Source organism: Pyrgilauda ruficollis, unplaced genomic scaffold (assembly GCF_017590135.1).
Source record: "Pyrgilauda ruficollis isolate IOZ18807 unplaced genomic scaffold, ASM1759013v1 scaffold7, whole genome shotgun sequence".
Classification (NCBI taxonomy): domain Eukaryota; kingdom Metazoa; phylum Chordata; class Aves; order Passeriformes; family Passeridae; genus Pyrgilauda; species Pyrgilauda ruficollis.
In genome coordinates this window covers 361,708-388,413 of record NW_024528821.1, presented here as the reverse complement: position 1 = coordinate 388,413, position 26,706 = coordinate 361,708, and the positions used below count along the sequence as shown (strand labels likewise).

At 39.0% G+C, this 26,706-nt stretch overlaps 1 protein-coding gene across 1 annotated transcript in view; it reads left to right on the top strand.

Annotated features, from left to right (window-relative positions):
- The window catches only part of DIAPH2 (diaphanous related formin 2), a 168,715-nt gene that overhangs the window by 74,162 nt on the left and 67,847 nt on the right, over positions 1-26,706 (top strand). The window contains exons 24-25 of the mRNA XM_041485318.1: positions 6,915-7,039; positions 24,093-24,257. Coding sequence (XP_041341252.1) covers positions 6,915-7,039; positions 24,093-24,257 — 290 coding nt within the window. The remainder of the gene's footprint in view (positions 1-6,914; positions 7,040-24,092; positions 24,258-26,706) is intronic.

The window sequence follows — 26,706 nt, the reverse complement described above, 5'->3', positions numbered from 1 at the left end:
AAACCAATCAAAACTCAAAGGCTGTGATGCTGTGCATTGTTTGATGCCAGTGATTTCCTTTCCCCCCTTTCTTTTTTTTCCCCCTTTCTTTTTTCCCCCCCTTTTTTTTTCCCTTTCTTTTTTTCCCCGTTCTTTTTTTCCCCCTTTCTTTTTTTCCCCCTTTCTTTTTCCCCTCACCTTTTTTTCCCCTTTCTTTCTTTTCCCCCTTTCTTTCTTTTCCCCCTTTCTTTCTTTTCCCCCTTTCTTCTTTTCCCCCTCTTTCTTCTTTTCCCCCTTTCTTCTTTTCCCCCTTTCTTCTTTTCCCCCTTTCTTCTTTTCCCCTGTCCTTTCGAACCAGACCCAGCCCTGCTGGCCCATTCACTCCACTTGTTATCCCTCTTCTTCTTCTCAGGGTATTTGCTCTTCCCACTTTATAACCTCAGCTTTTTATTTAAGACCTGAACAATTCCCATCCTGTTTTGGGCTTCAGTCAAATTTCCAAACAAAACCAAGAGGTACCTTACAAGTCAGATATTTCTAGACAGCCATGTGGTTAAAAGTATAGTTTGGAATCGCTCAGAAAATAAATATATTTTTAAAGTTAAGGCTCTCCTGAGTGTCAATTAAGCCTCTCAGAAATCATAAAAGTGAAATAGATAATACACAGAATTAAGGTGATTAAAATAAGTTAATCATGTGTTTTATAACAGCAACTTGATTTTAGATATTAAGAGGAGCAGTTTTACATCCCAGATTGTGATTCAGCCATTGTGCCTGTAAATAATAAAGCATTAAAATAAGCCATAGCCATGTCTTTATCTGGTGGATATCACATTCCTGATGTAGCTGTTCCAGCAGTGGCACTCACTGGGCTGTGCAGAGTCACAGCAAATTGAGATTAACTGGGAAAGGGGGATATATGTAATATAAATATCTGTAATTTTTAGTCTCTTTCAGTAATAACTGAGTTCTTTGCCTGATATCAAGGTGTGCCTCTTGATAGTTCTTTTAAAGTGGTGTTGAAAGTAAAATCAAGTGAAAGGTGCCTTGTGGGGATGAATTAGGTCTGTGCAGAGGACTGAAAAATACCAATAGCACAGCACAGATTTGTCACTCACTTGGACTTTGGAATTTATTTCATTAATTTGCAAGCACATGGTTCTGATGGTGGAGGCATCTCTCTAGAAAGGCCATTAGCAATGGAAACACTGGGGAATGCAAATATGTGTGTACTTTTTATTACAAATACCGTAATAAAATATTAATTTTGAGATTTTATACAGGTACTTCACTGTGATTTAATGGCATCATTTTAGAATGGGGGAAATATTTTAAAACATCCTGTGCCGCTGTCACTTTGAAGCACAGCAATTTAAAACATGCTCATAAGCAGCAGCCGTTTTTCTGTCAGACAAAAGTTTTACAGTTTGTTGCAGCAGAAAAAACCCGGGTTTTAGCAAAGAGATCTGCAGCATTTCCACCTTGCACAGCTGAAATTGCTGAAGCAGGTTTTGCCCAATCTGGCACATGAGAGGTGGAAAGCAGAAACCTCACAGGTGCTTCTTGTGCTGTAGTTCTGAGCTGCAATTTCTCTAAGGGATCCTTTTGGAGCCTGGCTGAGATTCTGGATTGCCTCACACTTTGCAAAATGGCTTAGTGAGTTCTCCCAGCCTGTGAAGGCTTTGAGGATTTTTTTTTTTCCAAGGGATTTTACATGAAAATTGTGTCCAGCTCGCCTGCAGGTGGGCAGGACAGTGACAGCAATGCTCAGGTGTTGTGTCCCTGTGACAGCAATGCTCAGGTGCTGTCTCTGTTTAGCCAGGGCAGTGAAGTTCCTGTAGCAGCCTGGAAAGGTGGGACACAGTCTGGAAAGGTGGGACACAGTCTGGAAAGGTGAGGCACAGCCTGGAAAGGTGAGGCACAGCCTGGACAGGTGAAGGTTAGCTTGGAAAGGTGGGACACAGCCTGGAAAGGTGGGGCACTGCTGTGTCCCTGCCTTCTGCCCCTTCCCCTGCAGTGCTGGGAGCAGGCAGAGCCTCTGCAGGGCAAGGAGATCTCAGCATGCAAATCAAAAGTGCAAATGCACATCCACGAGTGAAATCTGTCTGTTAAAAATTCTGCTTTGAATGTTCCTCAGGTCAACTCCCAGTACACAGTAATGGGATATAAACTCAGCATTGCCATTTGGGCAGACCTGCTCCTGCTCCTAAAGTTGAAAATGTGCAGGAAAGATTGTGTCAGGGAGAAAGTCTGTTCTGCATGGTGGGTTAGTTGTTAAGCACCAGGGCTTTGTGTCAGAAAACTTTCCCAGTTTTTGGAAGAGGAGGATGGCAGCTCCTCTAACTGAGTAAGGTGGGAGCTATTCTTCCCCTTTGACCCTGAGGTCTTTAAACATTTGTTGTCTTAACAAACAAAAAGTTACTTGGTATGAATTGAGTAATCAATGCTTGTAATTCCTGCAGATTATGTACTTGCTCACCCATTTCCCTCCAAACTGCCTCTCATTCCTTTGTGAAAAACTCTTTCCATCTGCCCTCGAGCAATAAGAAATAAATAGTCATTAGTATGCTTACATTGTAGTTATGGTGCAAGTACTGTCTAGACTTAAAAATCCACGAGTTAATTTGCTTGGTGCAGACCTGCTTTTGCTTACTGAAGTAATTGATGTTGTTGGCTTTCATTTCAGTGTTTTCCAGCTGTGGACATGGCCATCCCAGGTCTGCATCATGATCAGAGACCATTTAAATTTCTCTTGCAAGAGGCACTTCACCTAATAAAAATGTATCATTTCACCTCTTGTTGTGGGGAGGACTCTCAGTCTGATGCAATCTTATTTTAGAAGGGATTAGTCTGACCTTTGGTCCTGTTGCTGTATTAATGTAAATACAAAATGCTTAGCTTGGCTACAGGGACCAGCTAGTGCTCTCCATCAGCATGAGATTAACTGCTTGGAGCATTTTTCTGGGGCTGAACTGCTCCAGCAGACACTCACTAAGCCTTCCTTAGCGTGCAGACTGTGCAATGCTTTCTCCAAAATAAGTGGATAGGATTGGTTTGAGGGTTTTTTTCAGAGGAGCAATTAATAAAAGGAAAATAATAAGATGAAGGAAATTATTACCTTCCATGTCAGAATAATATTGTGCTATCTCTGCAGTGGCAGTGATTTTCTGCTGTAATTAAATAATAATATACAAAATAATCTTTTAATCAGTCCAAGATTTAATGATGCATGATTAAGTGGGTTGCATTCAGTATTTGTGCAGAGACAATCCTGATGGATCTGAGTGCATTGCTCTGCCCCTGGCAGGAATCACCTGGACAATACATCACTCTTCCCTTCACCTTGTTCCTGTTAGCTCTGGATGTTACAGTGATTCTGCAGTGAGTTGAAACACAAGTTTAACTTCTGCTAATGGCTTTGTTCTTTGTCTCACAAATCCTTTTATCACCGGGGTTTGAGGTCCTCACATTCAAGGTGCTGCATTTCTGTCCACCTCGGAGCTCTCTGCAAGCCAACCTCTCCTTAGGGCTAAACTGAGAGCCAGACTGGCACAATTTGGCACAGACTGAGAAATTTTGCTGCTTTTTTCCTCTCTTTGGCCATGAGGATTGGTCCATATGTAGTTTTTGGGGTTTACGTGGGTTTTTAGGCTGTTTAGGGACAACCCTGAAGTTCCTCCAGGCTATTTCCCCACATCTGCACTTGTTCAGAGAGACTTGAAAAATTCCCTCCCTGCTTTTGACCTTTGACTTCCTTCTGAACCTGCTGCCCAAGAATCCACACCATTTCTTCCTGAACTCATTTATGCTCTGTCTTCTCTGTTCCCCGTGTCAGCAAATTAGTCTGACTTTGGAATTCTCTAGCTTTCCCATTTCTTGGGTGCTGCCTTTCCAGCATGGGTGGGAGTCCTCAAGGGACTGGGTGAGGTGGGTTCTTCACTGCTGCTAATTTCTTTTCCTTTGGAAATGTGGCCAACCTTTTATCCTTGCTAATGCAAAGAAATAAATGGCCAGGCATCCTTTAGGTTGCTTCCCTTTTTTTGGGGGGTCTGCTCACCCTTGTCTGTCTGGGGGTTACACACAAGGCATTTTTCTGGTGACTTTTGCTGCTGAGGTTTTTTTTTTTCTTCACGTTTTCCTCATTTTCTGCACTTTCCTCCTGTTCCTACCTTGACATTAGTTATTTAAGTATTGGATTTAGTTGGTTGGTCTCTCTTGCTGCAACATTAAGTGGAATAATATTGGAATGGCTGCTCCAGAGAGGCTTTGCCAGTAAGAGCCCTTGCTGCTGAAGGCCAAACGCTGCCTTTCGTGTCCATTTTTGAGACCAGTTCTATTAAATGCCTAATTTTCCTGTGGAGTGATGGGCAAATGGAAGGTGAACAAGGCTCTGTCTTTGAGGAGTGCAGGGGACAGGCTGTTCAGGATGTGCAGTTTCAAATGGTTTCAAGGAAATGGCTTTGTGCTGCAAGTAGAATTTATGCTTTCATAAATTAAAACCTTGCAAGAGTTTGAAGAAATTTACATGAATTTCCCTGAAAGTAGAAGGTATTCATGTTGATTCCTTTGCACATTACTGAAGTAGTAAATCTCTAATAAAAGGGTTTATGGGAGGAAATGCAGATATTTTATTATAGTCTATATATATATATGTTCCCTGTTCTGTCATCTTTTGAAATTTGTCTTGCAGAACAACAACTGCATAAATTATTTGAGCAGAAACTTGTACATTTGCCTGGGCAAGGGCGGGGGAAAGTGAACAGAATTGCATATTCTACAACTTTTTTTGTTAATTGAGTGTGAATAGAGAAGTTAATTATGGGAAGCACAGCTTTAGGAGGATGCAGCCTTCTTGCTTGGATAGAGTTCCTCCCTGCTTTCAAAGGCTGATCTGATCTGGGGCTTTCTGAACTTAGTTTTGTAGAAGTGAAAACACTTTCCATCCATCTTAATCACACAGTTCAACAGTTATTTGTCATTGCTTGCTGAATTTCTTGGCGCTTTTGAATTCCAGACAAAAATAAACTTTTGCTCCGTGGTCGTGCATTTAAATATTTTCAAATTGTTGCAAGCAGTTAAAGTTTGTGTTATGTTGCTTATTTTCTTACCAGCTGCTATTCTTTCTATGAGCAGAATGACCATTTGCATCCTCCTCATTTATTTTTCAGTTCCAGCATTTTCCTTTGGTGCTGTTTGTCCCCCTCTGCAACTCCACAACAGCCCATAAAAATATTACAGTAATTCAAGTTGTTCAGTTCAAGCAAAAATGGGTGCTTTGATCATAATATCAAACGATTAAAACTAATGCAAGCAGAACCTAAAGGCTTTGATAATTTATGTTATTCAGAGTGGTTTAGTGGTTGATTTCAAGGTTAGCTCTCAAATGTGAATTTAAAAGCTACAAGGTTTCTGTGGTCAATATAGATTCCCACCCCACTTGAGTTAAGCTTAAAAAACTTCCACTATAATTCTAGGATTACATGATTATTAGTTCCTTTGGTACCCAGTATAAAATGGATAAAATTGAAAATAAAATCAAGATAATGGCTGCTATAAAGACAGCTCTATTGGTGCCATATGTATTTGAACACGCTCGTGAAATCGGTGTTACGGCTGATGGGAGTCCTTGCTTGGAAAGAATAGAAAATTGATTTTCCTCTGGGAACAGCTCCCTTATTTACCAGATTTTTAATTCCTATGTGCTGTTTTTCAGGCCATCGTGACTCAATTTCCTTCTTTAATCTCATGTAGTCATGACTTTTTTTTTTTTTATTATTTCTAAGAAAATAGAAAAATAATCGGTTCTTTAGAAAATACTTAGTGGAACTTTTGGGCGAACTGCTTTCCAGCAACAGATAATAACTCCTTAAAAAAAAAAGGAGTTGTTTGCTTTTTTTGGCTGCACTGGGGCAAAGGGATCTTGGGATTCTCTGCTTTTCCTTAAGAGAACTGAGATGAGAGCTGTGCAAGAGGAGACAAAGAATGGGAGAGAGCCCGGGGTTCCAAAAGGCAGCTTTGACTGGAGAGGAGTGCTTGGCCAGTTGTTCTCTGGGATAAAAACCAGCCTGACAAGAGGTTCTCATGGCTTGTGCCATAGAAGTCACTATTTCCAGCTCAGATTGTTTTCACTCTCCATCTGGACCAGGAATTTCTCTGCAGAGGCTCTGTCGCTTTTCCTCCAGGTCTGGAATTTTTTGTGCTGTGGGGTTGCTTCAGTCATTTTTTGCTCACAGGGTGCATCAGTTAGGGGTTGTTTAATCCAAATTGGCATCACAGTGCTGTTCATTAGAATAGCTTGTCACACAGCAAGAGGAGTTCTTTACAGTCCCCTCTTTTTTTTTTTTAATTAGTGTGCTCCACTCTGAATCCTTTACTTCCTTTTGATTATCAGCAGCTTTTATTATTCACACCTACCTTTGCTATTAACACAGCTCTGGGCCCAGAAATGAATGTCACTTCAATATAAGAAAAAATATTTAATTTTTTTCCCCCGTGTCTATTCTTTAAATCATTCCTGTAACAGAAATGTGCCTTAATAAGATCATTCATTTAACCAAGTACATGCATTAAGAAGATGAAATCTCTTTGAACTCTAGTTAGTTTTTAATCTTTGAATTAGATTTAAAAGAATATTAGAAATAATAATATTAGAAATATTGGAATTTTTACCATAAATTTAAATAGAAATTTAATAATTTGAACTAATGGTAGAGTTAAGTGGTGACATTTCAATGTTAAATACGATGATCTGGTATATTACAGTAGATATTTTCAATTTATTTTTATGAAGGGAAGGATTTTTTATGAGCTGTAATTCAGAAAAATATGAATCTACTTAATGGAATCATTCTCTTGCAGACTATTTATACTGCCATTGTTTTTTCCTCTTCTGACACCCTTTCTGGAATCAATTTTTAAACTCTTTTTTCCCTTAGTTTCAGCCCAGACTCTGAAGAGCAACCTGGACTCCATGAACCAGCAGATCCAGCGCCTGGAGAAGGACATTGAGAACTTCCCTAAAAGCCAGGACGAGCACGACAAGTTTGTGGAGAAGATGAGCATATCCTTTTGGCACGTCCCCACTGGTTATTCTGGTTATTCTGATCCTCTGCTGGGGTCTTTGCAGCGCTTCAAAATGGGGTTTAATTCTCTTTTCGTGCATTTCTTCTAGAGCAGAGCAAAGGCATCAGTGGACGTGGTGAATGTAAGCAAGCAGAGAACAGAGAGCATCAATAATCAGATTTTCTAGGGGTGCCCAGACAGCTTTCCTGGAGGAAGTAGTTGCACTGAGCAGCCATAAACTCAGTATGGGGATTTTTTTTTCTGTCTGAGAAGAATTATTGAATCAATTTTAGAAAAATACCAGCAGTAAAGTTGATATATTTATTATTTTAGCTCCAGATGTGGTGGTTTTTGAAGGGCGGAGTATTAATTCTGCTAATGGTTTTAAGTTACATTTTTTACATTTTAGAGGAATATTTACTTTTGCTTTCATTCTGAAGTGTTATATCCTTTAATTTCTGTAGAGAATAGAAACTGTGGATTCTTTAAGTAAAATCTGGGAGGGACTTTATTATGATGTCTGTCTAGCTTGTTTTTGTATATCCAGCTTTCCTTTTCTTCAAAACTTTAAAGTAACAAGTCTACTGAAGATACAAGAAGCTCACAGAAATGCAGAAAAAACTGAGAAAAAGCTCTTAAAAAAAAAAAGAAATCCCCAGGTTTTTATTGTGCTCAGATCCCAGCTCTGTGTGGAAATATGAGAGCATTTGGAGTGGGGTGCCAGGTCCAGGGCATTTTGTGCATTTCTAGAAGCTCAGATATTCCTGTGGGATCTCTCCTTTCTGCTGCCACAGAAGTCGTGGCAGAACTCGTGGGTTTGGTGTTTTCAGAGGAAAGAAAAAGGAGGGGATTGATGTTCAGATCCATTCACAGCCGCTCAGCACGTTTGGTAGGTGGCTGTAATGAAGATTTCTCCCCTCTGCTGTGTCTGTGCAAAGTCAGTTTTTTGCAGGATTTACCATCTGAATGGAGTCAGTGACAGAATTTCGCAAGTAGATATTTAACATCTCCTCTGTATGGATTTATTTTAAGTTTCTGACAAGGCTGCTGAAAGTAGCTTAAGGGAGACAACTCCTGACTAAGTTGAAAATTGTTTTTTATTCCTTCCATCTTCCCTTGCACCTTGTCTTACATGCAAGGTTCAGAGAGTTGCTGATAATCACTTTTATCAGTTCTGCTATTAAACAAAGCTCATTATTATTTCTCTGAGCTTCATTCACATCAGAAAATCTTTCAATATTGCCCTGTAATTGTTCTGTGCCTTGTCACCCCATCAGAGGCTGAATTCTGTCATGCTGGCCCCACTGTTGTTCAGCAATTAAACCAATTTATGAAATGCACCTTTACCACTGTTTTTTTTTTTTTTTTTTTCTTGTTAAATTTGACAGCTCTGCTTTCCAGGTTACAGAAATGATTGTTCAGTTGTATTTTTGTTTTACTGCCTATGTGTTTACTTACAGACATGATTAGCATCACTCAGATGGTTTGGTGAGGAAAAAGAGCCAAGTAGATAATATTTAACATTTTTCTCTCTGCAGCATGTCACCTGAATTTCGTAGAGAAGAAAAAGTTTGAATGCAAAAGAGTTTAAAAAAAAAGTACTAATGTTTCTTTGTGTTGGCAGAAATAGGAGGAGCCTATGGAATGATTGAAAGTGAATTATTCCCAGGATCCTGGGCAGCCTGGCTTGTTGATTCCAGGTAATTCCAGCCCCTGGAGCTGCCCCCAGAGCTGTGCATGCCTCCCTGCTGTTATCAGCCCTGGCACTGGGGGGCTGGAGCAGAGATAAGGCTGCAAGGCAGGGGCTGGCTGCACCTGGGGATTTGTGTCTGCATAATGAACAGATGACCTGATAAGTGCTCTGCTTCTCTTTTCAAAAGTCATCTCCCCTCGGATCAAGGGATCCAGTTTGTTTCTGCTTATCGCTGAATATGTTGAGGCTTTCTACACTCCCATGTTTTTTATTAGATTGGAGAATCATTTTGGAGGGTGTAAGAATGACACCCTTGTCTGCAGTATGTATTTCTTTGATTTCCTCAGCTGCCTGAAGATTTGTTAGTGATGGCACATCCTGAGATTAGAAAGTTACAGAATTTCAGGCCACACATCTCTCTGAGTGTTTGAGAAAACTTGAAATGTCTCAGTAGAGTTTTGGGATGCAGCAATTATAATATTCAAGGCACAGTTTCTCATTCCTGTCATAAACAAAGTTATTTACCAGTAGTTGTGGATGAGACTTTATTCAGAGGATGGGAGAGTGATAGATACTGCTCGGAGTATCAGATTCATGTAGGAGGCCAGTGACAAGAAAAATACCAGTCATAATATGAATTTGTAATAATGAAATTAATATTCAAAATACAGAAGCAAATTGTGTCAAACAATTTGAGTCATTTTAGTTTTTCCAACTTTTTTTAACAAATAAGCTTTTGGTGCTGTGAGTGACAAAAAGATGAATAGAAATTCTAGCTGCATTTTCATTTTGCATTTTTTTTTCTTGCTGATTTTCTAAGCACGATAATTTTTCTCTTCACTTAATCAGTTTTTTATTTAGCACATACAGTTATTCATCTCACTGCAGTATGACTGAAGAAAATAAAGGGATTAAAATAGTCCTTCTGTGAATTTCTTGCTATATTAAATAACTTAGGTGTGATTCCTGAAACAACTTTTCCATGATCTGATCCGTGACTGGAATTGTATTTTACCTGAAGATCAATTTGTAAATAATTCAGCTTTAAGTGGGAGAGGTTCCTTTTATAATTAGCCCTGCTGCATGCAGCACTGGGGAGTCTGATTCAACAGTTTAGAAAAGTAATTACAGACTAAGTCTGGCTTTCACTCCTTGTTTTATTTCAGTGTCTGTGCCTCTAATTGAAGATTTTTCCAAAGTGCAGAACTCTGAATTTTATATTTGCTTGCTGTAGGTGTGTGCAGTGATTTCAGTGATGTTAAAACATGGGTGTCTAGTTGGGGATTGAGAAGGGTATTCTCATTCATGGACTTCAAATGGAAATGTTATTAACAAAGATTAAAAACAACTGAATTGAAAAGCAATTTCAGAAGGAACAAATGGAAAGTTGTACTGAGTTAACATTCATATTGATTTAAAACTATAAATACATGAATAATAAATATAATTTCTTTCTCTCTTCCAACACACACACAAACTAAAGTTTATTCCTCTGGAAAGTAATTAATTCCTCTAGAAATATATATAATATATGTAGCTCCTGCTATAAACAGGAGCTTTGAATGCTGTTCCAAGGGCACATATTTGGTCACTGGGTTCATGATTTTTGTTATCCTGCTCCCTGCACAGGAATAACTTTGGCTGTGTATGTTTTATAAAATACCTGATATGAATTTATTCCTCCAATGTGTCCTTCATAAATGGAGACCTTGTGTGGCTTTTCTGCTTTTCAGCTGATCATTTACCCTAATAAGAGACATTAACATGCCTAAACTTATTGAAATCTTTTGCCTACCAGAGCAATCAATGCTGCCACGTGGGTTTTCTAACTGATTGCATACATGTGAAGAATTCAAAGCTTTTTTTTAAAAGAATTGCAAAATTAAGGGAATGATGAATGAAAGAGCAAAAATTACTGCAGATAAAAAAAATTCAAAGCACTGTGCATTCATCTTATCATTAAATGGAACAGCAGCAATTTGTGAACTAATTTTAATTTCCAGTAAGGAACACCATTCATTAGAAGAGAATCCTTTTCATGGAATAAAAGAGCTGCCTTCCTGACAGGCATGGATCCTCTCTTGACGTGCATTTGTGCTCCCAGTTCTAACAACCATTACAGCCTCACACCGAAACACGAGGGGTTCATTTCCTCACTTGGTGCACTTCAGTTGTACAGAAATGATCTGGGGACAGGTCTGGGGGCTTGGATGCAGTGGGGATGCTCAGATTAAAGTCAGCTGCTCATTCTCCTCTGGGAGCTGCACTGCAGAGTCTCTCAGAGCAGCCCCTGGGGAAAGAGGAACATTCCCAAAGCCTTGATGCTTTGCTCCCAAAGGATCTGAGCAGCCTGGAGGGTGGGAGCTGTGCTCCTGTCAGTGCCAGGACAGCAACTCCAGAGCCCCAGGGGCAGTGGGAATGGCAGGAGCTCTCTGGCATCTCCCAGCCCCTGGGATTTCCTCCTGGCTCCTCAGGGAGCTGTCCTAGCTGAGACAATCACAACCCATTTTCAGAAGGCTTCAAACTGGTTTTATTTAAAGCCTGCATGCTTTTTATACGGAATTACAAAACTCTTCAGTTTACACTTATTGGTCACAAAAACAAAGAGCTCACTGGAACAGGCAGGTTTCTCTTATTTCTCCTTCTTCCTTTCTTGATTTCTGTGTCAATGACCTTGGTAGGGAATTCTTTCGGGGTGAGCATGGATCCTCTTCTCAAACTCCTCTCTGGCTCCCAGCAGTCACTGTAAAACTCTTCCCCAGGAACAGGAATTCCCTTCAGGTGGCTGGAGATGGCCTTTCCAGGAAAGCCTGGTTTTGGTTTTGGAGCTTGGGATGGGCGAGTGTCTTCAGTTCTGCAGGAAAATGTACATTCATATCCAGATGTGCTCAGAAGCAGGGGGCTCTCACAGATAACCCCCAGGGAAGATTTCTAGGAGCTTTGGTGGGTGTCCCTGCATTTGAGGTCTTTACCTTCTGCCTGGGTGTATTGAAATGTGATTTTCAATGTAGAGGCATTTCTCAGGGCTTTGGAACTGGCAGAGGGAACCATTCAATGGTTTTTAAATTTCAGGTCATGTTTAAACCTTAGAAGAGTTTTGTATATCTGCCTTTTCTTGCAGTATTTTTATAAATTTTTGGTCTCACTAGCTGCAAAAATGCCATTTGAAAAGAGTTTATTTGCAAGTGCAAGTCTTGACTAAAGGAGAATTATAGTTATTTATGCATAGAAAATATTTTCCTAAGTATTGTGTAGGGAGAGAAGTCTACCTTCCTGCTCCTGGAGGGAGCATGGATTTTATTTGCTATAAAAAATATTTTTATAGTAAAAAATATTAAAAAAAAATGCTATATTTTAAGTTGCTGTTACATCAGAGAAGTCATCAGAGTGTTTTGTTAGAGTGTTGAACATTTGTTTAAATTGATTTCTTCTGCTCACAGTTCAAAACAAGCTTTAAGGGGCAGGAAGCAGAAAGGTGCAGCTGTTTAAGATGAAACAATGATGAACTTGTTGAACCTTTGGGATTTGCTTAATATCAATAAATTATAATGAGCACCCAGCAGTGGGAGGAAACTTCTATTTGCTATTGATTTTTTAAGGCTTTGTAATTTTTGCATTTAAGTATGAGAAATTATTTCTTAAAAAATAAACTTGTGATTAGTTTATCTTTCTAATACCTTCATACAGAAACAACTATTTTCTTCTTAATTTAAATGGAAGAAAAAGACTTTGCAGTGCCTGTTGAAGGCACAGCTCAGGAAAGTAATGATTTATTTACTGTTGAGTCTTCAGTTTTATGGGTTTTATATTTAAATGGAAAACGTTTAAAGCAATAATTGCAATCCTTATAGTGCTGTACATCTGCTTTGTAATTCATTTTAGTACATAAATTGTTCAAGTTTCAGGGAAGTTTTTGAAGCAGAGCCTGTATTTATTTAAGTGCCAGGAATACCAGAAGTTTGGGGTTTTTTTTTGCCCTGCTACAGCCTCATGTCAATTTGAATTCATTAATAATGAGTTAATCAAATGTTCTTCTTGAACCACCTATTCTGTATGGTTTGATGCAAATTGGCTAACATGAGCAAAGGAGAAGGTCTCACATGGGTGCATTAAATTTTGCATCTAGGATTCTCTGTTCTGGGTTTTTGTAGCTCTAAGACAGCCAAACGTGTGATTTGAGTATTAGATTGGAGATCCCAACGATTTGCTTGGCTGTTTGACAGCCCCAGTCTGCCTGCCCCAGATTTGCATTATTCTGTATTGCCCCAAATGCAAGTAAAGCATCCCTAAAATGCACTTTTGAGAAGGAAATTGACAGTGTATCATCTTCTGAGAGGTTACATTTAAAAACCTTTTATCTCTGAACACTCGCCTGATATTTAAATGGGGCTGCCAAAGCAACCAAGACACATTTGATTTAACTGCTGGTGCTTGTGATTCTGAGAAGGCATCCAGGGGCTGCTGGATTTCATCAGCACTGCCAGAAAATCCCCCTGCTGAAAGCACACTGATAGTAGATAGGAAGAATTAGTTTGTACAAATAATCTGCTTTTCTTTTCCAAACTAGAGGCTTTTTTTTTTTTGGAAAATTCAGGGCATCAGTGAATAAACAGAATTTTTGTTCTCTGTTTTTTGCATCGCTAATTGTTTAAGCTTGTGGCATTTCAGCAGTTTGAATCCTGCTGGAGAACTGACCCAGCCAAGTTAAAAATCAGATTACAAGCAATTTGGGCTATATTTAGTTACTTTTATTCAATTGACATTATTAAGCTTTAGGGGGAAAAACCACCAGTATTTGATGTTGTTGAGCTCAAATGTACTTTAGTTGTTTGCTTAGTCTTTGGGGAGTGTGTCTCCCCAGCACATAAAATGATCTGTGTGTGCAGAGCTGCCTTTTTAAAGGTAAAAGTTTAAAAATAAGATAATTAGTGGGTCAGAAATATGGCCAGCTAGAGGGAACAACATCAGCAATACATTCTGAAATGTCAGCCCTGAGCAGCCCAGCAACACTCACACAAACAATCCCAGAAGCTGAAATTTGTTTATTTGTTTATTTATTTGGAGAGCCCATTGTTCACTGACAGTTGTGATAGAACTGTTGCCATTCAATTTGATTTCCACTGAGAAATGTCCTCTGTGGCATTTACTAATCCTTTCATTTACCTGATTTTTCACCCTGGAATTAAAAAAAAATAAATAAATCAATGCCTCCACTAAAAGAGCTTTGAAATAATTGCACAACTGGTGTCACATTTGGTGTGACTGGATGTTTGTCATGGAAGTCAGTGGATATAATTGAGTTAAGGTGAGGTTAAATGTTCTGATTCTGCTGCAGATAAATATTAAATATTCCAGACCTGCAGCTCATTCCCCCTTGTGTTTGCTGGGATGTGCAGCAGGTGAATGCTGTGAGTCTTTGGACAAAGTTAACTTATAAAAATATAGTGCTGAAAAAAGGCAAATTATTCTGCTGTTCTGATAGAATGGCTCTCCTTTTCTGCTCGTGGCTGAAACCATTGTTGTTTGGTTTGTTATTTAATCCACTAAATGGCAATGTTGCTAATTATTGTCCCAAATACTCATCTTTCCAAATTAGTGGGGAAAAAAATCAATCAATTTGTCATGATCCCATTACAAACCTAATTTCAGAATTGCTGTGCAGGTTTTTACACTGGCCATTTAAAGGGAAATGCTTTTCCTTCATTTCCTCTTGTGCTTTGAGCGTGCGTGGTTACTAAGCTGTAACCCTGGTAGAATTAGATATTTCCCAATTAAAGATGAGTTTAACCTTGTGGAAAAACAACTTTAATCTCCTTCTGCTTGGTCAAGTCCAGTCTCCCTGCTGAGAGGCAGGATAACATGAACATTTCTGTGCTGGGAGATGGCTGAGGAATTCAGGTCTCCAGCATTTTTCTGCCCTCTGCTTTGTTTATCCTGAGTAAATTCTAAGAGGGATGTGAGAAATCCTGGTGGAAGGCACTGCCAGCCTGTCTTCTGTTCAGCCTGGAACTTGCAAAAGTCAGGCTGGAATCACGAGGGCTCCTTGTGGGGTGTGTGGAGCAGCAGGTTTATCTTCAACCAGAGCACCACAGCATCATTTCAAGCCTTTGTTTTACAGCCTCTTTTTCTCAGCTTTAACGAGCCGTGGTGAAGCTTTCTGGGATGAATGTGGGTGATTCTGTGTGGGGAGGGGGGTTTAATCACTCCAAATATGAGATTTTCCATAAGGTACACTGAAATTCTGTGTTTTCCTCTGTGGTGCTCTAAGCATCCAAAGAATTGTTAGTCTGTTTTTATTGCAAACCATCAAGTAACAGACGTGCTGTTGAGGTATTTCATGTGAATTGTTTAATTTGATGTAGTCTGCATGTTGCTCGGTGAAATGGAATTTGAAAAACTTTAGATTGGTCAGGTCCCATCTGGCAAGATTCCAGATGTTTATTTTTATCATAATATGAGTTTTTTACAGTACTCTGCTTGGTACCTGGCTTTGTTCCCTTTATTATACCTATGTATTTTAATATCTTAATGTTCATTGTTGGGAAAAGAATTCTACCCAGGCCTGCATAATTGATCATGAGATATTCCATCTTTTATGAACAAAACATGGTATAAGCCAAGAGGGAGCTGTTAGTAAGTCAGTGTTGCAGTGCTTGACCAGTAATGTGAAAATTGTTGATTTGCTTTGAGACAAGCTCAGCCTCAGACTCCAGGCTGCCTTAAGGGTGTGAGCACAGCAGGATGAGAGGTAACAAAATGTTCAGCAGGATGAGGGATCATTCAGGGTCTTCAGGGGCTGGTAAGAAATCCATTTTTATCTGCCTGCTTCAAAGAGAGTCTGTAACAAAGTTTAGTCTGTCAGCTAAATTACCAGATTAAAAAAATCAGCAAATAATTCCCATGCAAATTAAAAAAAATGGAAGGGTTGTGGATCAGGAATCAAGACCTAATAGTGTGAGGAAAAGTTTTGGAGAGGTTGTCTCCACTATAATGGAGAAAAAGAGTAATGGGTGCATCTAGGAGGATGTGGTTTATGGCAGGATGAATTGTGCACTGTCTGCTCCTTTTTATGAGATAAAAATCCAGAAAGTCAACACAGCAGGAATTGCAGTATTAACAATATGTTCCTCATAAAGTACAATTAATTAATTTGAATATTTGCTAAGGGGGTGCTCTTTATTTTGTGTTTCAGGGTGGCATTGTAGTGAGTGTTGATTCCATGGTTTCGTGTTTGTGCAGGTGCCATGCACTGAGGACGTCAGGGCACTCTGAACATTTTTGGGCAGGGTTGAAAGGAAGGCTGGGAGGGTGCTGGAAGCTCACAGAAACTCCTGTGGGCAGGCCTGGGGGAGGAAAGGTAAAGGCAGTACACAGAGACAAAAAATATGGAAGAGAAGTGTTAGTAATTCATCTTCATGAAAAATCCTTTTATTTTTATCGGAATATTGAATCTCGGAGCTAACCTAAAACCTTGTGTTTGTGTGCCCTCAGTCATGTCTGATGAAAGCTTTTGTGAACTTCCCCAGATGGTGAATTTACCCAGTTCAGCTGGATTTTCAGGGTCTGTGGGGACTCATTTTTTGTTACCTTGCTGTTGCTCTTTAGAGGGGTTTTCTCTCCTTGTTTCCCCCTTGTACAGAAAGAATTAAATCTCTTGTCTTGCCAGACTCAACAGTGCTTTTTAAAGAGCTTTCCACTCCCTTTCCTATCACATAATATTTCTTTTCTTTATTTTTTTTTTTTCCTCTTTGATCCATCTTAAAGCAAAGTGAAAATGCTCACCGTGTTCCAGGTGATAACTATAGGATTATTTAGGTATAATCTTTGCTTGGATTGAATTTGAAAAGCACCTAATAATGTGTCATGTTTTACTGCACAATGTTCATTTCTCTTACAACTATTTGATGTCAGTAAAAAAAAAAAAAAATAAAAAACAAAACAAATCCCTTTGGAAAATGATCCTTTCTATTTTTACTGGTCTGGACTAAGGCAGAGTTTTCATAAAGTTAATAGTTTAAAATACAAGAACTTTGGAGCATTATAAATGAAAATTGTGTTATGCAAAGCACGATATCAATTTTCTTTGACAGTTTATTTCTACCTTCAGATTTTCATTCCTTTTTACAAAGGAAAGCCCTAATGGGAGCAGACACAGGATTATATTGACTCTTTCATACTGGGTTGCAGTAAGAATTCTGTGAACAGAAGTGTACAGATGTCTGTGCATTCCAAAGGAGGAAATTGATAAATGGCACAAAGGGGAGGCAGAGTGACATGCAAGAGGTGTAGCTGTGGCACAGTCAAAAACTTCCAGTTGCTTATTTTCCTAGTTTTTATTTCCTGCAAAACATACATTCTGTAAATTGTATAGAATGGACTTTTGTACATTTAATTGCAGACTTCAGGTCAGAGATCTCTGTTGGGTTTTGGTTGAATCCCAAAGGTGATGGAGCTGTGCCCCAGGAGGGAGCTCTGTTCTGTTCTGCACCCTGAGACATCCCTGAAATTGTGCTGCAGAGCTGAGAAGATCCAGAGAGGACTGGGGCCAGGGAAGGAGGAGAGGATGAAAGAGCCTGTGTTGGCTGGCTGGGGACAGAGAGCTTTGGCAGCAGTCTACAGCACATGGAAAATTATACAGGAGAAAAAATCGTGTAAAGATTCCATAGAATAAAATTCCATGATCAGAACTCCACTTCTGTGCACGTGCCAGAGATTTAATGGCTCCTCAATTGTGAATCATTGCCTGGGGGAAACTGGGCTTTCATCCTTAAATTTATATTAAACCAAGTTGTCCAGATCACTGAAAGATATTTTTGTAAAGGATTGTGCTTTATTGGAGTGATAATCCATTAGAAATCCATTCTCTAATTATTGTATGCTTATTTTAAAATCAGAAATTGAAGGGGAAGGGCACTCTATAAATCCCTGGAGCTGCAGCTTTTAGATACCAAAATCAAAGTGTCCTGAGATTCTGCTTTCGCAAAACTCTTGGTGTTGATGGAGCTGCTTTTTGCCCTCTACAGTTCTCCACACTCCAAACAGAAACTTTTTCTTTTAAAGGCTCAAGTGTTTTGGAGGAGAAGGATGTCACTGAGCAGCAGGAGCTGCCTGTGAGTAAAGCAAAGCTGGATTTCTGATCCCTGTTCCTGTGAGTCTGCTCTGGCTTTTCCTCTGGCCAGAAGAGTTCTTTAAGGGATGTTTTCAAGTGCCTGTTGTCTGAGAGAGAATTTTGGGGGATCCCTTCTCTTTCCTGACCCTTCCTTGGTTTAACCCCAGTCGCTGGGGCCAAGGCTGTTTGTGTGCAGGCAGTGGGGAGCTCCTAGCAAATAACTGATTGATCCCAAACTGATTGATCCCAGTAACTGATTGATCCCAAAAATGTGGGGCCGTGTCTGCAGGGGAAGGAGGAGTGGATGGACGTGCACCACTCAAATCATATTTGATGTGTGGTTTTACATGGGCACCTGCAAAATAAATTCATTTTAGTCTAGTCTTTCATTTTCTCCTGTGCTAGAGTTTGTGAACATTTCATTGCAACAGTTGTTTGTGCTAAACAATTATCAGTTTGCTTTTTTATTTCCTCAGGTGACATAAAATTCCTTTTCCTCCTTGGTTTGGAACATCTGGGCTCTTGAAACATTGCACAATCAGCAGTTTCTCAGATTTCTCTAAACAAGAAATTGAGGATTTCTGCCATGGCAGCCCTAAAGGAATACTAAAAATACAGGGGGGAATTTCTCTTTTCCTTCCCCAACCTTTACCAAAAACTTTCTCTCGCTGAAGTAACCATCAGATCTGATTGAAGCTTGTGAAAAGCAGGTGCAGTGACAGCTCAAACATTAATTAAAGCAGCTGAAGTGAGGAAAAGCTGCATGATCAAAGAGAGGGAACGTGGCTGCAGCTTCCCTGAAAGATTCAGGGCACACCAAGCTGTAATTATTGTTTAAGGCACCTGATTGTGTGATCCAAAGGCAATAGATTATTTCTAGGAGTGGCCACCGGGCTTTTGCTGAAATGCCTAAAATCTGATTTTTAACATTGTTAGAGTGTGTCGACACTTCTGTTATTTGAAACAGTCACAACTAATTTGAATATAATATCCAAAGCAAATTTTACAACAGCATTTCATTTGTACAAGCTGCATTTCTGTTGTTTCCTTCTTGTTTTTATTCATCTAAAGAGATTTTTATCTAATTGTTCTCCAGGGAAGGGATGCTACAAATCCATTACTCTGGCAACATTTTCTGTCTGATATATGCTTGAATATCATGTTCTGTGTTGCTTTCTAATTAATGCAGGAATAGTGATTAATTGTTTGCCACCACAAACTAAAAATATATATTTGAGTTTTTGGAAAAAAGCTACAAACACCACTCTTCATCCTGTTTGAAATTATTTAAAAAGCAGAATATCACAGCTGAGAATGAAGATCTGGATGGTTTTTGGTGTCGGGCAGTATGAAGGCAGTTTCACAGTTCTGGTGATGGCATCAGTGGAGATAAAGTGTTGCTTTTGCCAGGAGGAAAGCTTTGGTTTGTTTCAGTTTTTAAAAACTCTCTCTTTAAAATGGGACTGTGGAATTCAGGAAGGTTTCTCTTTTACAATGCTGGGAAAAAAAATTCTGAGTCCAGCAGCTTTCTTTTTCTTTGAATAAAAAACCCACAAGTGGTTCAGGTTAATTTAGGTTAATGCCTAGCTCTAATTTTTAAGTGTGGGTTGTTTTTTTTTTTTTTTTTTTTTTTTTGGGGTTTTTTTTTTTTTTGGTTTTTTTGTTTGTTTTTGTTTGGTTGGTTTTTTTTGTTTTTTGTTTTTTGGTTTTTTTTTTAAATGGATAAGATCTTGCCTTCTCTCCAGCCTGTGGCTTTAGAAATTTTGCCTTTTGTGTTCTTTTTGGAGAGCCAAGTGCTCTTATTTATTTTTAAAGTTTTCTTTTTGCTACCAGAGGAAAATTCTAATTTGCCACCTAAATCTTGGAGCCAACTTCCCCAGTATAAAACAGTTCAAGTTCAAAGTTCTGTGGGGCTTTGCTCCTTGGACTGAATATTTTATAAATAGGCCCTTGTTTATCAGTTTTTGCCCAGAGACTTCCTCTGGGGCTTTTAGAGAATTGAGCAGTGATCTTTGTGTCCTCGTTAACGGAATATAAATAAAAAAGTAATATTGAAATGATGTTGACTAAAGCTTTCTCCTGTGCATAGCAATGTGGTCAATCAATGGAAAGTGTCTTTTCATTATAGAGAAGTTTGAATGCAAAGTTAGGAACTGAATTGATTGCTTAGAGCTGGGAGGAAGTAAACACTGACAGATATTTTATGTTTACCAAGATAAAATTGTTATGGCCATTTAGGCACAAGTCTGAAAGCTTCATCTTAATTAAAAAGAATTAATGGTTATTCTGAAATTTTGGGAGAAGGAGCAGGTGCAGCCAGGGTTGTTCTTGGAGGGTTGTGACCTTCCTGTGCTTCATTCCCACAAACACAAAACCCACTGAAATCCTGGCTTTTTCCAGTGGATGCAATTGTGTTACATAATTCTGATAGTTAATGAGAATTTCAGGTGCTAATGGAGCAAAGGGGGAGGCAGAGCCCTCCTTGCTCCCACACAGCTGAGAATCCCCTGCTCCACTGTGGTTTGCTTTCTTTGGGTTTTTTCCTGAGCTCCTCTGTCAAATGCTGAATGTTGAGGTAATTTGCTTTGTAATGAGAAAGAAATTCTCACACTGAGCTTTTTGTGGTATTTTATTGGGGAATCTTTCAGCTTTTCAGAAGCACATGATTCTGTGTACACAGATAAACTTGGGCTCCTGCTATGGCTCTTGGCTTCTTTGGCCTCTGATTTGGGTAGGGTGAAGTGTATTGCAGTGAAGATTTCTGCAGGGTTGTTTTTTTTTTTGTTTTGTTTTGTTTTTGCAAAGGCTTCCAACAGGAGGAAAAGATTAGGGATATAATTGTGATTCGTAATTATCTGTGTATGCTCCAGAAGTCTTGGCTGCTGTGCAGTCACAGAGATGCATTATGGATGGAGTGAGTGATGAAATTGTTAGCATGTGTTTACATCCTGATAGCAGGTGAAAATAGAGCTATCAGTGGAAATGACTTAGTGCTATTAAAGCTGAATTTCTGTCTTCAGTTAATAAGTTCTGTTTGCATTGCCACAGCTCAATTCAAAGAATGCTCTATTATGAATGAGCTGGGAGATTAAAACTAAGAGCTCTTGTGCATCCTTCATTAAAGATGGCACCATTGGCTCAAACTTTCTCTTCTACCAATTTAAAACAGATATTTAGCCTGGTGGTTCCTCAAGCCAGAATCCTACTCTGCAATGGCATGCAGGAAAACGTGGGAAAACCAATAAAGTACTTTCTGCTACTTGAACAAGCACCTTTAAACTTGCTAGAAAAAAAAAAAATCTGTGATTTTTGGTTTGGTTTGGAGTGGTGAGAACGAAACCAAGTTTAGAGTTTTTAAATGAACACTTGGTAAAGCTTCAATCTCTCTTCAGGAAAACTTGGAATTAAGGGTTGCTGTTACACAAAGCTGACACACCTCACATTCCTCACTGTTTTTGTTTTTTTTTTCATGAAATAGTGCTGGCACATCTGGCTGTGCTTCCCTGGAATTCCTCCCTTGCCTGAATCGCTGCATTTCAAGGGGATGTTTGAAACCACTAATATGTTAGAAGTAGGGAGGTTGGATGAAGCACACAGAGTGTGACAGTAACTCTGTTAATATTGCATGCTCTATGACTGGGAACTATTGTCTTTACAGCTCTGCCTTGTCTTCTTCAAAATGAAGCACAGCTGAAATCCTCAATTCTCTCTTGGCTCTCCCTGTTCATCTGTCTTGCTGACATCCCTTTGTCTTGCAGGCCATCTGTTAAAGATATTTCTTACTTGCAGTTTGGTACTTAATAGATAAAAAATAATAATGTTGAAATTACAGTGTCTATTTCTAGAGTGGTGCTTTAAAATATCTCCTTTCAGCAGCACTGCTGGGGTTTTTTAGTGCTTACTGTTGTTATTTGTTATGTGAGTGCAACGTCAGTGGAGAGTTGGGAGCTCTGTCGCCAAGAATAGGCTGCAAATCTGGAATTGTGCAAGTATTTTTCTTTTTTTCAGACTTTTTGGTCATTTTTGGGTTTGTATCACATTATGTAAGATTGGTTTTAAAGGATGCACTGAATTAATTTGTACATTTATATGTATTTCTTTTTTGGTGAGTTCCTCATGACAGCAGTCTGCTGACTCTAAGGCAATTCATGTTTTTCTAAAATTTTTAGACTGTGCTCAATAATTCAGTAATGTGCCATTATTACCTATTTAATGTATTCTTGCCATTAAACTTTCATTTCCTTTTGTGCAGTTAAATGTCACTGAAGACTGAACTGCACCAGGTTTATCTTGAGATGAGCAGCTCAACAGTCCAAGCTTGAAATTCTAATCAAGCAGCTTAAACTTGTTTTCCATAAACTGAGAATTAGGTGTTGCCATTGCTGTGGCAATATATATGGGCAGATATTGTTTCAAAAACTTGATTTTATAAATTAATATCCATCACTGAGTGGGTTTTTGGTTCTAAATGAACTTTAGGAGCTACCAGCTTTGCTCTTAGGCCACCGAGGCTTTGGTTGAGAAGATTGCTTGGAAAAATTGGTATTGATAAAGTCTTCAACCATACTTTTAAGAACCAATTTTTAACTGTTTGTTTATGTACTCTCCCTTAGTTAAAATGGGCACATCCAGGTGGGATATTTGGCCCCTTTCCAATGGAAGGTATTTTCAGCTCTGTTGTGCTGGTGCAGGGACAGCTTTAGGTGCTCAGCAGCCCCAAGAGCCACAGAAACGCTGTGAGCAGAACATCCTGAATTTCCAGGCTTTATTCTGCACTTTGCTGACTGTTTTCTGCAGGATCCCTTCTGGGTTCAGTCGAATCTCAAAAAGAAATGGGTTTTTTTTAGGATTTCTCTGTGTCTGTCCCCTGTGTGTTGCTCTGCAGGGGCTGGGATGTCAGCAGTGGGGTGTGATCAGAAATGTGGCACCAGCAGGCTCTGGAATGAGAGGGGAAGGTCTGGGGAGAGGCTGGAGCTGAGCTCTGCCCTGCTCACCTCCAGAATCCTCATGGAAGGAGCTGCCAGAGGGAGAAGCTGCAGGGATCTGTAGCTCAGGGAATCTCTCCTGTCCTTTGTTCTTCCATCAGCCCCAATCCACCAGCAGCAGAGCTGCTCTAATCCTGGAGCAGACTTGGTTTGCCCAGTGATTTGTGACTCTGTGGCTCCAAACAGCCCCACAGAAGAAAAGTGCAGACTAAAATGCACTTGCTTTGAGGCAATCCAATATTTGCTTTAGTAGCTTGCACCCTTCCTCTATTTCCAAAATAATTGTGTATATATATATAAAAAAATATAGTTTATATATATATAATAATAATTTATATATTTTTCCAGAGATATTATATATATATATTTATATAGTTTTTTTCACATAGGGAAAAGAAAGCATCACATTTTTCTATTTAAAAGCATCATGTCAAACTTTTAATGACGGCTGCTGGGATGAAAGTCAATCTCAGTCTCATTTCTAGGCTTCCACACTTCCTAAGGAAAAAAAACAAAACCAAGACTTCTGTTGTTCCATTGTGGTTTTTTTCAGTAATAATTTCTCAAAGCTGTTTGTCAGTTTGCTGGGATGGGTGGGGGGATATTTCATTTTTGTAAGTTGGGTGAAATTACAGAGTTGAGATTGTGCCTCAAAAAGTGAACCTGATAGAGGAAGCCTGAGGCATGAACTGTGTGGCTGGGCAGGAAAGAACCCACAGAGAAGAATTTAGTAATAAAAGGCAAAGAAAATGAGATGTGATACTGCATGACTTTGTCATTGGTATTTTGCACATTTTCCTTATAAATTATGGGTGTGAGGTGGGGGACATGGCTTCACTGGAGCACTGGGACCACAGATTCTCACAGCAAACTGAATTTCACTGTGTGTTTTCATAGAATTCTTTTTATAAAATTGTTCATTTCTTCAAATAAAAATGCCTACAGTATTAAAAAATGTTATAGAGCAAGTTGTATTGTCTGTCAGTGGCAAATCTTCACCATTGGAGAGGGATCATTTAGTGGAAGTGTTGCCATGAACTTGCAGACATTAATAATATTCATTCATAAAATGGTAATGTTAATAATATTAATATTAATTTATAAAAATGTTATCTTTGGAAGCACCTGCACATTTGGCAGCTGTAACCTTTGTACTGAGAGCTCTTTCCTTGTGTACTGTTTTCTTTATTTACTGGGTTTTTTTTTTAATTTTTATTCCTTTATTTGTGCTGCATTTGAGGCATTTTCCTTAACAAAACCTCACAGCTTTGCTGAGAGTGCCCGAGAACAATATGAAAAACTGTCCAACATGCACAACAACATGACAAAATTGTATGAAAATTTGGGAGAATACTTCACCTTTGATCCCAAAGCAATAAGCATAGAAGAATTCTTTGGTGATCTGAGCAACTTCAGAACTCTGTTCTTGGTGAGTAATACCTGCAAAATGTTATGTATTTTCTTACAGATTTTTTTTTTCTCCCAGTTTTAATTCTTTCCTTGTATCTCTGTTTTTTTCTGTTATGCTTAATTTTGTGTTTTGTTCCATGGCAGGAAATTGGGTGAACATTTCCAGAATTATATAGATTTTGGTCATGATATATTGTCCTCCAGTGTGTAAGGTGACAACTCAACTGTGGATAAGGCTGAGCCAAATTTAATTCAGCTTTAATATTTTAGCAATGTAATGAATCAAGGTAAACATTCCAAGTTCACAGTGAAGGATTTTTTTTTTTTTTCTATAAGGGGCAAAAAAATTTACAAAAAGGAATTAAGATTTTCTGCAACATCTTGATGCTTCCAAGAAGTTTCCCCAGAGGAAAAATATGCTGAGATTCCTTTAATCTGTGGGATTTACTTTGAAAAAGTAATAAGTACTGATAAGAATTCAGGAGCCATCAGATAAGACTGGGATAGGGAACATCTCCAGACATCCCCTGGAGCGTGCACACGTGTTGAATTTCTCCTGTTCCCGTTGCTGTGACACCTCCCTGCTCCCTCTGCTCCTTTTGGTGTTTTGGAGACTGGCTGGAGCACAATTCCAGAGGTTTTATACCACTGATGGGTGATTGTTTCCTGTTTGCCATTACTCTGTGTTCTTGCTCGTGGCTGTCTGTTCAATAAATCTTTCTTGTGCCATGAGCCAGTTCAGTTTAGAGCTTCTAAAGCCCTCCAGTGGCTGGAGAATCACAGGAGTGACCCAAAGCATCTCCACAGGATTTCCCTTTGCCAGTGGAACACGAGTCAAATGCAGGGCTGGAGAATAAAGAGGAAGGTGTATTCTCTTGGAGCTGCCAACTGCAAATTGAATTGAAAGCAGCAAAAAGGGTGTTTTGGTGTGGGTTTTCTTTTTTATTTTCTGTTTATTGTGGATTTTCCTTTTTTTTCCCCACTGTTTGTTGTGGATTTTTTTTTTTTTTAGATCCACTAGATAATAATATTTCTTTAATATTTCAAACATTTAGAACTCTTCTGAAGAAGAAACATTTATTAGATTTTTAGTCCTTTATTCCATCGAAAGTGAACACAAATTTCCACTGTCCTTGAGGACAACTGCAACCTGATACAGCATCAGTCCCAAAAGGATCAGGCTCTTATCAAATAATGATTAATCAGTTGCCTGGAGCAAGATGCCAGTTTGTTCTTTTCCATTTTTTGTCTTTAACTTGCTGTCTCACACTCTGTATCAAGTGACCTGTAATGTTTTCAGCCTGTCACTTTCTGAACGTTTGTTTGTGTTGGTGGCAGAGGATTTAAAAACGTCCACCAAATCTGCCACGCCTGCATTTGTAAATGAACATAAACTTCCTTTCAGGCTGATTGTGCTGTGGAAGTTGTGTCAAATATGCACCTCAGCACTAGGTTGGAGCATTTCCTTTTTTATTAAAAAGTTTTCCTTTTTTCTTAAAATTTCCTTTTCATTTAAAAACCTTAAATGTTTTAGATTTTGTTTGCTCTGTGGGCTTCCTTTAATGCAGCTGGTCTTAAAGGTAAATTTTGAGTTTAAAAAAACAAAGTTGTTTTTGAAGCAGGACAAGGGATTTTTGGGTCTAGTTGCAGGAAATGCAGAGGCTGTTTTGCTCAGTGGAGTGATTTTTTTTTTTTTAATCTGGTAGACACTTTTATCAGTGGTGACTGCTTCCCTCACGTTTGTGTAAATGCAGGTCTGAATAAGGAATTAAATCTTAAAGTACATTATAAATGTACTTGGAGAACAAGGGTTTGTTCCAGTTTCAGGCAGTATTTAAGCAGATGTGTGTAACTCATCAGGTGGCAGAATGAGAGATGGCTTTGGTAAAACACCAGTGAAATAAATTGTCCTTTTGTATCAACACTGCTATTGATTGATGGCTGCTGTGTGCCCTGCAGTGCAACATCCACAAAGTGAAAATCTCCCCAGAATGAGGAGGCACATTAAATGATCAGCAAACTGAACCCTTTTTATTGGTGCCCACTACTCTGGGCTCCAGGATTTTGTAAGATTGATGCCCTGGACCTGACAGAACAGGAATTTCTGTTTTGTTGCCTTCATGCCAAACAGTTTTTCCCGCAGTGGATTCAGCATCCTGAGTACAAATGGACCTGTAAGACCCTTCCTTCTCCCTGATATTTGTTTGTTTATTACTTGCTACAAAGGAAGTTTCAAGCTCTGTGGTTTTTGTGGTGGCTTTTTTGAAGTGTCCCTGGAATGCAGCAGGTCATTTGCTGCAGTAATACAACTCAATGAATCCACAATACATAAATAAATACATAATAAACATCTGATTTACCATGAAATACAGTGCATAGTCAGGCTAAATTCCCAGCTTTCAAACTCATAAATTGTGTTGGTAATTCAGGAGTGGCTTAAAAGAAAGGCTCTATTTATTCATTGTTCT